A 13,623-nucleotide genomic window follows, 5' to 3' on the forward strand; every position below is an offset into this window, starting at 1 on the left:
CGTGATCCACCCACCTCAGCCTCCCAAAGTGCTGGGATTACAGGCGTGAGCCACCGCGCCCGGCTACCAACTTCTTATAAGCCCAATTCAAACTATAAATACAAAGAAGAATCTCATGGGCTTCCAGGATTCCTCCCAGCCCCAATATGTTCCTCTCATTAATGCATTAATTTTATACCTTCAAAGACACTGAAGCCACTGAAAACAGAACAAGTTCCCCAAATCAAAGCCAACTGGTAAGTAAGCCGGCTTTGTTAAGAAAACTCTGATGATCTCTAGGGGCCTTTTACAAATTTTAAAGTTTTACATGTACATGTATGGATATATTCATCCCCAGCCTAATTCTGATTCCTAAAAGGATGTTTGGCAACTTGGAGTAATGGAGAGAAGCGGGAAGCTTTTTCAAATATCCATCCTCTGAATCCTCTGCTTCCGTATCTTATGACCTGGGTCTGGAATAGAGATGGGTTATGGTGGGGGTCAGAGGGAGTATAATAGTTTTAGACAGTGTTTTATGGTGATACAATTCACATTCAATAAAAAGCACAACTCTTAGTTGTAGATGCAGCTTGAAGACTTTTTCATATGTATACATGCATGTGACCACCAGCCAGGTCAAGGTATAGAAAATGTCCATCTCCTCAGGAAATCCCCTTGTGTGACTTTTTAGTCAGTGTCACCCTTCACCACCATAGATTTGTTTTGCTGGTTCTTAAACTTCATATAAATGGAATCAGTGTGTGTGTGTGTGTGTAATATAAATTTGGGGGAAGAGGAAACACCAGAGCTCCCCCTCTCTGCACATGCCTAAGCCATGTGAGGACACAATGGGAAGCCTGCAAGCCAAGGAGAGAGGCCTCACCAGAAACCAACCCTGGCAGCACCCTAGCCTTGGACTTTCCACCTCCAAAACTGTGAGAAAATTAATTTCTGTTGTTTAAGCGACATAGTCTGTGGTATTTTGTTACTGTTTTGTTACTGCAGCTCAGTCAGACCTATACATTCAGGTAAGCAGTTGGTGTGTGTGTGTGTGTGTGTGTGTGTGTGTGTGTGTGTGTGTGTGTTTAACATGGAAATAAACTTGTGACTTCAAGTACCCAGTACTCATATGTGTACCAGGCTATGATGTACCTAAGTACATGATAGAGCCGAGAGTCAAACCTGGACCTTTCTCATTCCAGTCTGTGTTCTTTCTATTCCACCTTGTTGCTGTACAGATCATTCAGCACTGCCATATGTCAGGAATAGCATTAGCAGGTAGCAGAAAGTATATGGTGAAAACAGAAAATAAAAACATTGCAGGATACCGTGTGAGTTTTAAATTCTCCATCACCATAGTTTACCAGGGGACAACTGGTTCTTCGCCGACATCAAATTGGGCTAATGGGAAAAGACATACCTGAGATATGTGTCTCCAGTTGTTTCAAATCCTTCTTTTTACATGTTCTTCTGAGTGAGGCCATTACAAAGAGGAACTGAAGCTGCTGCTGTAAGATCAGAGAACACGTCCTTTTGAAGGACTTTGACACCTAGGTTCTATTTATTTTGTTAGTTTCCAAGATTTCTATGAGTTAGTGTCCTTACCTATTAGCCACGTGGAGTCCACGAAGTGGCAGGTTGGGTGAAGGGTCCTTCTAGCACACAGAGGCTGCCTCTGGCTGGCCTGAAGTCACATTTTCTTGACTTCCTCAGAGTGTGGAATAGTTTCTGTTCATGATGTCAATCTCCAAATATCAGAAATACTCTAATTTCTAAGAATAGTTAGTTACAAATTTCTCAACCATGAACTGAGCGAAACTGTTCTTAGTCCTGTTTCTAGCTCTACCTGGGCCAGCTACCAGGAAGGTACAGAGCTATGGCCAAGGAGCCATCAACACCTTCTCAGAGTTGCATGAGAGCAGGTAAATTATATCTGTAATTAGCCCCATTTAATCCTCTCCAAAATAGCTGCTCGCTGCCATTTTGTGGCATGATAGTAAGCATAGATGCCAGGTGAAATCATTGTTCATAGGAGATAAAGTGATGATATTGTAAGAATATGTACTATTTTTTTTTCTTGAGACAGAGTCTCTCTCTGTCACCCAGGCTGGAGTGCAATGGTGTACTCTCGGCTCACTGCAACCTCCTCCTCCCGGATTCAAGCAATTCCCCTGCCTCAGCCTTCCAAGTAGCTGGGATTACAGGCGCACGCCACCATGCCCAGCTAATATTTGTATTTTTGGTAGAGACAGGGTTTCACCATGTTGGCCAGGATGGTCTCAATCTCTTGACCTCATGATCTGCCTACCTCAGCCTCCCAAAGTGTTGGGATTACAGGTGTGCGCCACTGCGCCCGGCCAATATGTACATTTTTTTAGTCCTTTCCCACCAAACTTGGAAGAAAAATATTTGAAGCTGGGAGTCTTTCTCTTCTCATAATGACAATGTTTAGAACAAAGGGGCCAGTCCAGATGTGGCCCCCTTGTTGACACTCTCTCTGGTAATATTTGTAGCTGCACTGACCTTCTGGAACTGTATCTCATTTGAAGGAAAAGACTGAGAAAGCTGGATTTAAGTCTCATGGGCCACTGACTTTTCTCCTTATAGTAGTCCTAGATGCTAAATTTAAATAAAGCCCTAAATGGGTGGCAATTCATTCATTTTTCTTTTATATCCTTAGTTCTGGGCTTTTAAAAAAATTATTATGCACTGACTATGAGACTTAATCTTATTGTTTTAATGTACCTTAAACACCTAGATGAAGCTGTCAACACATAATAATGCAAACCAGATCCATGAAGATTAAAAACTGGATAGCCTTCCAGGCTGGTTACAAATTCAGAGGTGGCTGGAAAGTCAAATAAGAACAGGAATGCATTTGTTTCTGGTACAGCAGCTGTGGCCAGAACACCCCTCAGAGAGGTATGGGACATGAAAGGAATCTTCTGCTGTGATTAGCGACAAGGAACAACCTTCACTGGGGAGGAAGGATCGAGTTGTGTTTGGGATGCCCTTCTAAAGAACATGGCCATGACAGCCTGAAGGGGTGAGAAAGGGTTACCCACGGGCATGGGCAGGGCTGGGTAAGAGAGTCCAACAGCACTAAATCAAAACCTCCCCCAAGGCCGGCTGCTTCCTGGCTGCCTCCCCTAGAATGAAGGGGTGACTCAGAGTGTGGCTGACTCTGGTGCTTCAAACATGTCTGAGTAACTCCCACAGACCTGGACAAGGGTAATTAGAGGACTGGTTTGGAATGACCACTGAGGATTCAAAGATACTTCCTGTGGCCAGCAGAGAAGAGGCAAATGGCCTGGGAAACTCAGTTTTGAGATGTCTTCTGCCTCAGCTGTGAGGCACGTGTGTCTTCTAAAATAACTCATGGGTCCAAAGCTGAAAGCCTCGAGACCACCGGTCAAAACCAAGGAGACAGGAAAGAGGAAGTCCCCTTCTCAGCTCACGGCCAGCAGCCCGAGGAAGACTCCCAAGGTGGCGAAGAAAGGAAAAGCAGCTCATGGAGGGAGAGGCAGGAAGAAAAGTGCTGCAAAAAAGATGGCGGCTGTGGGAGCCCCTGAGGCAGGGAGCGGGCCAGCGCCCCCCGGTCCCAGTGAGCCTTCGAGCCAGGAGCTTCCCCAGTGCGAGCTGCAGCCGGAGAAGCCACTGAGTGAGGGGACCCAGTCCGACCCACTGAGTCAGGAGACCAGCCGGAGGAACCACTGAGTGAGAGGTGATCACCATCTCCACCACCTCCCTGAGCAGTGACTAAGTTCAGGCCCAGCCTCCAGGAGACCTGAGATCTCACCAGCGTGGTCCTCCCAGTGGTGATGACAATAAAACGAATGTGTTGCTAAATACATACATACATACATACATACATACCCTTAGAAGCCAGAAAGAGCTGATTAACATATGAAGGCACTCGCTGGACTTCATTCCATGATGGATACCTCTGAGTTCATATGATGTTCAAGACAAAAATTTTCAAATGGTGAAAGAGAAACTGCCTTTTTTTTCTTTTCTTAGAGATGGGGTCTTGCTCTGTCCACCAGGCTAGAGTGCAGTGGTGCAGTCTCAGCTTACTGCAACCTCTGCCTCCCAGGCTCAAGCGATTCTCCTGCCTCCACCTTAAGTAGCTGGGATTACAGGCATGTGCCACCACGGCTGACTAATTTTTGTATTTTTTGTTGAGATGGGGTTTCACCATGTTGGCCAGGCTGGTCTCGAACTCCTGACCTCAGGGATCCTCCCACCTCGGCCTCCCACAGTGCTGGGATTACAAGTGTGAGTCACCCACACCTGGCTGAGAAACTGACTTTTTAAAAAAAAAATTATTTATTATACTTTAAGTTCTGGGGTACATGTGTAGATCATGCAGGTTTGTTACATAAGTATACACATGCCATGGCGGTGGTTTGCTGCATCCATCATCCCGTCATCTACATTAGGTATTTCTCCCAGTGCTATCCCTCCCCTACCTGCTATTCCTCCCCTAGCCCCTCACCCCCCAGGCCCCAGTGTGTGATGTTCCCCTCCCTGTGTCCGTGTGTTCTCATTGTTCAACACCCACTTAGGAGTGAGAACATGTGGTGTTTGGTTTTCTGTTCTTGTGTCAGTTTGCTGAGAATGATGGTTTCCAGGAGAAACTGTTTAGGGACAAGTGAAGATGCAAAGGCTGTGGCTGCTGGCTACCTTTCGAGTATTATTTCTAACTGCTTTTCCTTGGTTCACTCTGCCCTAAGAGTTTTGCTGGTTTTTTTGTTTGTTTTCGATCTGCCATGTATTCCCACTTCAGGATCTTTGCACTCACCGTTCCCTCCACCAAGAACTCCATTCCTCCAGACGTTTCACACTCTTCATTCCGCAGATAGGCCTTTCCCGATCACCCTAAGTGGCACCTCTTTACCTCCCATCTTTACCTTGCTCTAGTTTCCTTGCTAACATTTAGGCTTCGTCACATTATAATATCTACTAGTATTTCTTTGCTTATTACACTTCTTCCCCACCACAGTGGGGAAGTTTTGTCTGTTCTGTTCACCACTGTACTCCACTGTCTAATGCCTAAAAGAATGTCAACAAATATTTATTTCTTTCTTTATTTTTTGAGACAGAGTCTCTCTGTGTTGCCCAGGCTGGGGTGCAGTGGCATGATATCTGCTCACTGCAACTTCTGCCTTCTAGGTTGAAGCAATTCTCCTGTCTCAGCCTCCCAAGTAGCTAGGATTACAGGCGTGCACCACCACACCTGGCTAATTTTTGTAGAGACTGGGTTTCACTATGTTGGTCTTAAACTCCTGAGCTCAAGTGATCCACTTGCCTCAGACTCCCAAAGTGCTGGGATTGCAGATGTGTGCCACTGCGCCTGACCCAACAAATATTTATTAAATGAATAAATAAAATTATTTTTATGGGAGTCTCTTCTCACATAAAAATAACTTCCGGTTATTTTCCTGTGCTCATAATTCTACATCTATTCTGTTATTTAATCTTTATAACAACTCTATGAGATAGGAGTTACAATCGCTCCCGTTTATAGATGAGGAAATTGAGGATTAGAGAGGAAATAACTCGTCTCTTTTTGTTGCTTTGTTTAGTTTGTGGATTTCCATGTTGGCAGGATTTTCATATTTGTTTGCTTTGTTAGGATCTCGTCGCATAGAGTTGAGACACCCAAACTTTATCCTCATTCCTAACACATTCCTTCCCTCACTTCAAGCATGGCCTTTCTTCTGTTTATTTTATACTTCTTCCCCCTTTATTCCCTGTTCCTAACTGAATTCTCCCCCTGCAGCCCAGCTTCTGAGGTAGTGTATCTAAGGCAGTAAATAGCAGTTAATCGTATTCAGTGTACCCAAGCTAGATTGCCTGGGCTTACCTCCTTGCTTTGCAGTTTACTAGGTGTCCGACATCAGGAAGTGCTCCGTCGTTATTGCTTGAACCATTTGCTTCTCTTTGTTTCGTTTTTTCTTCAGTATTTCTAATAGACTTGGACACCTGATTATCAAATTTCTTCCTTCTCTCTCTTTTTTTTCCCCTGTTTCTCCTTATCCTTTCCTGATGCCTCCTAGGGCAACTCTTTGACCTAAATTTCTAGATCATGTCTTTACTAGGTACCTTCACTATTGAAGCAATCCATCAAATTCTCTATTCAATAACAGCAGGACTCATTCTCAATATTTCTGATTCTTTTACTGAAATGCCTATTCCCACTTCATGTTTCTAGTGTCTTCTCTCAATTTTTCAAGCATATTTATTCTTTTCTTGTATGTTATTTTTAATTGATACATAATAAATGTACAGATTTTAATGGTACTTGTGATACTTTAATACATTCGTATAATTATTATTTATTTACTATTTATTTTTTGAGACAGAGTCTTGCTCTGTTGCCAGGCGCCAGACTGGAGTGCAGTGGCATGATCTCGGCTCACTGCAACTCTGCCTCCTGGGTTCAAGCAGTTCTCCTGCCTCAGCCTCCCAAGTAGCTGGTACCACAGGTGTGTGCCACTCCGCCCAGCTAATTTTTGTATTTTTCAGTAGAGATGGGGTTTCGCCATGGTCTTGATCTCTTGACCTAGTGATCCACCCACCTCGGCCTGCCAACGTGCTGGTATTACAGGCGTGATATAATTTTTAAAGATCAAATTAGTTAAATTGAAATATCCATCACCTTGAATATTTATTTATTTATTAATTATTGACAGATTCTTGCTCTGTTGCCCAGGCTGGAGTGAAGTGGCACGATCTCGGCTCACTGCAACCTCCGCCTCTCGGGTTCAATCAATTCTTCTACCTCAGCCTCCTGAGTAGCTGGAAATACAGACGCATGCCACCACACCCGGCTCATTTTTTTTGTATTTTTTGGTAGAAATAAGGTTTCACCATGTTGGCCAGGCTGGTCTTGAACTCTTTGCCTCAAGTAATCTGCTTGCCTTGGCCTCCCAAAATGCTGGGATTACAGGCATGAGCCACTGCACCCAGCCAAATATTTCCCTTCTTTCCTTCCTTCCTTCCATCCCTCCCTCCCTCCCTCTTTCTTCTTTTTTGAGATGAAGTTTCGCTCTTGTTGCCCAGGCTAGAGTGCAATGGCACGATCTCCACTCACCACAACTTATGCCTCCCAGGTTCAAGCGATTCTCCTGCCTCAGCCTCTTGAGTAGTTGGGATTACAGGCATGTGCCACCACACCTGGCTAATTTTGTATTTTTAGTAGAGACAGGTTTTCTCCATGTTGGGCAGGCTCCCAAACTCAGGTGATCTGCCCGCTCGTCCTCCTAAAGTGCTGTGATTACAGGTGCGAGCCACCACACCCAGCCCATTTCTTTTCTTTATGCTAGAAACACTAAAACTATTTTCTTCTAGATGTTTTGAAATATATGATAAATCATTGTTACTATTTTGGTTTGAAATTCTTTCTCTGTTTTCCATTAGTCCTACTTTCTCTGGTATAAGCTGTTCTGTTTGTTGTTTCTCAAGCTTGCAGTTCACAGAATTTTCCCTCTGAGCTCATCCTTGTTCCTTTGTGGCCATTTGCTGCCTTACTAGTAACATGCATTCATAGAAAGGGGCACAAGTCTAGCCAAGCATGTCCTTCTCCAGGTGAATTGGTGTGTATGTTGTTGTGTGTGATTACGGGAGGGGCATGGTATTGTGGTCAACTGGTCTCCAACCAACCTCTGAATAATCTTTTATTGGACACAGCCAGTCTCTATCGTAAGTGGATGCCCAAAGGGTAGTGAGAGCAGGATGTATGTGTGTGCAGTGATGAGGGCGTTAATTCTCAGGGGCTGGTTAAACCAACTGAAAGCATTGCCATCTGTTCATAAGCACACTAAGCTATGGCACTGTCTTGCAGCCTTCACTCTGTCACTAGCCTGCATTGCCAATGTCCTGCCTCTGCAGTACCAAGTAGAGGGTGGCATGGGGAATCTGCTTAGGGTATGAGCAAAGGGTAAAACTTAAACGAATTTTCCCCAAACCTGTTTTCTATTTGTGACCCCAGACCCTCCTCACCTGCTAGCCAGTGGACCAGTTTAACTTCTATCCTCCCGCAGGGTTTCCGCTTGTTGCTGAGCACAGCCTGAAGATCCATCATCTCCTCTATTCATCTCCCTGAGGCATCTCTTCCAGGAGACAGCTCTCAGTTTGTGCTGCTTGTCTGTCTTGCCCCAAACCGGAAGCCTTGTAAGTTTTCCAAGATCACCAAGCTGGTAAATGATAGAGCTGGGACTCAAACTGTAATCTGTTTGACTCCAAACCTTGAACTTTTTAACCCCAGCATGACACTCAGGGTTTTCGGAGACTTTAAAGATGATCAGGTCAAGTTATCCATTCAGCTAAAAATTTTATTTTATTCTAAATATTTCCTACTAAAGGAAACCTGGGCTCCCTGGAGAAATGGCAAACTCCTGGTCTCACAGGGAAAAACATACAAGAAAACTTACACAAGAACATGGGTTTCTGTGTGATTTTTGTCCTTCTCTGTGTTAATGTGGTATATCAGATTAATGAATTTCATGTGTTGAACTGTCCCTGCATCTGAGGGATAAATCGCACTTAGTCATGGTGTATGGTCCTTTTAATGTGCTGTTGAATTTGGCTTTTGCCAGCATTTTGTTGAGAATTTTTATAGCTATACTCATTAGGAATATTGGCCTGTAATTTTCTTTTCTTGAGGTGTCTTTGGCTTTGGTATCAAGGTTCCAAAATATATTGCAAAACTATGGTAATTAAAACAGCATGCTACTGGCATAAAGACAGACATATAGGTCTATGAAATCACACAGAGGTCCCAGAAAAAAATCCACACATGTAAGATCAATTAATCTTCAACAAGGGTGCCAAGAATACATGAGGAAAGGACAGTTTCTTCAACAGATTATGTTGGGAAAACTGGATATCCCCATGCAAAAGAATGAAATCATTCAAAACAAATTAAATACTAAAATGTAAGACGTGAAACTGTAAAACTTCTAGAAGAAAACATAGAGGAAATGCTTCATGACATTGGTCTTGGCAATGATTTCCTGCACATGATCCCCAAATAAAGCACAGGTAACAAAAGCAAAAACAGACAAGTGATATTACATCAAACGAAAAAGCTTCTGTACAGCAAAATAATCAACAGAGTGAAAAGATAACCTACAGAATTGGAGAAAATATTTGCAAACCATATATCTAATAAGTGGTTAATTCCCAAAATATGTAAGGAACTGTTACACCTCAGTAGCAAAAATCTAACAACCTGATTTTAAAAAGGGCTAAAAACCTGAATAGAGGCTGGGTGTGGTGGCACACCTATAATTCCAGCATTTTGGAAGGCTCAGAAAGAAGGATTGCCCGAGCCCAGGAGTTCAAGACCAGCCTGGGCAACAAGGTGAGATCCCATGTATACAAAAAATTTAAAAATATTGGACATGGTGGCATATGTCTGTACCCCCAAGTACAGACGAGAGTATCACTTCAGCCCAGAAGGTGGAGTTGCAGTGAGGACCCTGCACTGCGGCCTGAGCAACCGAGCAAGACCCCATTTCAAAAAAAAAAAAGTTGCACAAAAGTTATACATAACCAAAGGACCACAAGACTCAGGAACTACCTTCAAATACACTTTCAGTGGCTAAAGAAGGGCCAATTTTAGCATTAACAGGAAAATAATGGCAAGCAGTTGAAGCACTTCAACTGGGTGTTTAAATCCCTAAGTTCACGATGGCGCAAGAAAAAAAAAAACTAATTGGTCACCAATGGAATCAACTCATTATTTTGAAAAATAATAAATGGAGAGAAATAAATCACTCATCTTTTTTTTCTAAAAAGTGATACCACTGATAGGTCATAGATGAAAATGGGTTTTCCATTCTGGAGAGATTCTAGATAATAAATGAAAAGTATGAGATAAAATTAAAATGCCACCATTGTGTGGTTTTTGATACAGAAATGGATCCAGGCACGAGTATCAGTGGTTGCTAACATGACAAAAACGGAGATGATTCAGACATTAGACTATCCCTCAATCTTACTAAATCTATAGAATAGAGTCAGCTACCAAGTTACAAAAAAATACATGAACAGAGGAGTATGTTCAAGCAGACTCAGAGACACAATCAGAGAAATCTGGGCTGTGGGAAATGATAGGAAAAATTTTTTAAATAAATATGTTTCAAAAAGAGGAGGAGCAAATTGGAGGATTCTGTAGATTAAAAGAGACATAAAAGACGTATCAGCTACTATCTCAGGTGATCTTATTTGCATCCCAATTCAAATAAAGTCTAAAAGAAAAAAACCATTTATGCTCTTTGTGAAGAAATTTGAATGCTGGCTGGATAGATATTAAGGAATTACTGTAAAATATTTTAGATGTGATAGCTGGTATTAAGTTTATGTAACATTAAAGAATCCTTCTTTTTTAGAGGTTTTATTGAAATACTTATGGTTGAAATATTCTGGCATCTGGGTTTGTTTCCAGATAACAAAGAGGTGGTAAAGGTATATAGGTAAAGCAGGATTGGCAATGAGTTGGTGATTGATGAGCTGGGTGATGGCTACATGGGGGTTAATTAAACTACTCTGTATTCTGTTTAATTTTGAATAAGTATGAAATAATAATAAAGTTAAAAACCTAAAAGTTTTTAAGAGAAATGTATATTACAAAATAATATATTTTCTTTTGCTCTTTTTTTTTTTGAGACAATATTTCATTCTGTGCCCCAGGCTGGAGTGCAGTGGCACAATCTTGGTTCACTGCAACCTCTGCCACCCTCCTACCCCCGGCTCAAGTGTCCATCCTCCATCCTCCCACCTCAGCCTCCTGAGTAGCTGGGACCATTTTTGTATTTTTAGTAGAGATGGGTTCTCTGCCATGTTGCCCAGGCTAGTCTCAAAATCCTGAGCTCAAATGATCCACCTGCATCAGCCTCCCAAAACAAAATAATATATTTTCATCTCAAACAATGTTGAAGCATATAATTAAAAGATGGGTTGTCTAGTTTGATATCCCATTTCTGTCTTAACATTCCCTGAACGTAATCACTTTAATTCTATACTGATGCAGACAAAAGTTGTATGTGGTATGTATTATATAAATAATATGAATTATATATTTAAATATGTAAATCTATTTTGGTGCAAGAAAAAGCTGAAGTTAACCCTTAGCTACTATCAAATGCTGACTGTGAGTCATTTCACATATTCATGTGAGGCAAGTTTTTTTTTTTTTTAATTCTGGATAGATGTATATATCAAACAGTTAACAATATGGGAAGAAAGCAACATTTTTTTAATGTCAAATTTGGGATTTGAACTTGCCAGAGTAAGTTTAAGGTGTCTCACTTTGGAGAAAGCACAATATAAAAAATGTGAACTTATAAAACAAATTTGTTTTGGATTGGTTATAAGGAATCTTCACTAAAAATAAGTAGCCATAGTTATAACCAAGGGCTCGGGCTCCCTTAAAATGTGAGTGCCACTACTGATTTTGATTTTTACATTTTGTTAAATTTAGGCACGACTCTTCAAACATACCCCATGGTTTATGATCTTGATTTGAAGTCAGGAGACCTGAGTTTTTAGACAGGTAACCTTTTTATTGGGCATTAAAATAACTGGTCAATCCTATCAGTTCAGTTTTTTTAAGCATCTGTTTCAGCTAGAATTGTTCCATTGAAAAAGCTGGTTAGTTAATCACGGTAGACTTGTCCAGGAAAGAAAAGGAGAAAATAAAACTCAGCAAGCATAGAAACATAAATAGAAACTAAGTATCATATCTACAAGGACCTTATGTAAAAACACTTAGTGTGTGCATGTATCTTCTTATTCTCTCTTCTTTTTTTTTTTTTTTTTTTTTTTTTTTTTTTTTTTTTTTTTTTTTTTTTTTTTTTTTTTTTTTTTTTTTTTTCTTATTCTCTCTTCTGTCAAGAAGTAGAAAGATGGATTTGTAGGGTCCTTCTACACGCAGGGAACCACCTACTCCCACCCATCTGTTACGGCAGCTCCATATGTTCTATAAAATCAACATAATCTTTTTGTTAAAATTTCTCCAATTAGGGAGATAATGTTTCTGCCAGTTTTCCCACAAACTCCTTATAAACACACAATTATATTTGTGTAAAAGGTAATCCATTATAAGCTATGTGCAGATTAATATTGACTAATGTGAATAATTCTTTTCCACATACATACGGTAATGTTAACATGAATTCAAAAACATTTTTTTTTGAGATAGGGTCTCGCTTTGTTTACCAGATTGAAGTGCAGTGGTGTAATCATAGCTCACTGCAGCCTCAAGCTCCTAGATTCAGTGATCCTCTTGCCTCAGCCACCTGAGTAGTTGGGACCACAGACACGTGCAAGCATGCCAGACTAATTTTTTTGTTTTTTAGTAGAGATGGGATCTCTCTATGTTACCCAGGCTGGTCTCAAACTCCTGAGCTCAAGTGATCTTCCACTTCAGCCTCCCAAAGTGCCGGGTTTACAGGCGTGAACCACTGTGCTGGCCTCAAAAACATTTAATAAGTCCCTACTGTTTGGCAAATGATGATAATACAAGGTTGAGAAAGATATGTTTTGGGCTGAATTTTTAAAACATCTTCCATATTTAAACTGAAGCAGGTTTTTGTCATCATCTTTTGATATCAACCTGTACTTAATAAAGCATTTTGAATGAATACATGAAATTTGATCATGATGAAGAATGTAGTTTATTAAAATAATAGAATATAGGGAAAATGTTCAATAGCTAATTTTCTTGAAAATATTATTACCACATTTTTCTGTATTTAAAGACGAATCATTCAAATTAAATTATACTTAACATAAAACTTTAACAAATATTATGACATTATGAAATGAAAACAGGAATAAGATTCAAGAAAACAGTCCTCAGTAGGAACATTGAACATCATTTCTCTAAAATAGCATTTTTTTGTAAGAACTATAAATGAAGCAAAGAAGAGGATTCTAACTTCATAATTTCTAAAATAGGAAAATCATGCAAAAGAAGTAAGCAATATGAAAATAAGGACCAAACATTTAAATGCAAATCATAGCTGTTCTGCAAAGTGAGTTACATCCCTCTGTGTATTTTATAAATGACTGAATAGGTGCCTTTATTGATTTGCAGCCAGCAAATCCATTGGTACCGATTTTGGTGTAGAAAGTAAATGTGCCAAAAAGAAAAGTTTGAGAGATGTCCTGTATTTGTGGAGGGTTAGTCATTTCTTACATTCTGTAGCCAAGAAAATAAATGTTAATATATATTTGTAAGAAACTATCAGTTTCTTCAAAAATATGCAGAAATAAGTGACTTAGTAAAAAACTGGCAGGATAGGAATTTATGATTCATGTGTAAGAGACCCTCCGTTCCAGCTGTTGGTAGCCGTGCCTGGGCTCCGGCCTTCCTGAGTGACACATGGTGAGCTTACCACCACGTCTTAGCAGGAGTTTGTAAGGGGAGAAGGTCACACTTTCACCTGTACTAAAATTGAGATTTCACCAGAGAAGTTCAGGGTGGCTTACTTTGGGGAAAACCTAATATAAAAATTCCAAACTTATGAAATACACGTTTGGGGGTGACTTCTCATTCAAGGTAAATCACCACGGCTATCAACATAGGCTTTTTAATATTATGTGCAGCAGCATTGATTATTAAGTATGAAT

General features: G+C 40.7%; 1 protein-coding gene across 1 annotated transcript; it reads left to right on the forward strand.

The window, feature by feature from the left end:
* The first annotated feature begins 3,357 nt into the window (after positions 1 to 3,357).
* On the forward strand, positions 3,358 to 3,707 carry LOC108289691 (testis-specific basic protein Y 1-like). Its single transcript, XM_017509212.2, is given in 2 exon segments — positions 3,358 to 3,679; positions 3,682 to 3,707. Coding segments are annotated over 2 exon segments (348 nt in total).
* The last annotated feature ends 9,916 nt before the right edge of the window (positions 3,708 to 13,623 follow it).

This window comes from Cebus imitator, unplaced genomic scaffold (genome assembly GCF_001604975.1).
Source record: "Cebus imitator isolate Cc_AM_T3 unplaced genomic scaffold, Cebus_imitator-1.0 Scaffold411, whole genome shotgun sequence".
Classification (NCBI taxonomy): Eukaryota; Metazoa; Chordata; class Mammalia; order Primates; family Cebidae; genus Cebus; species Cebus imitator.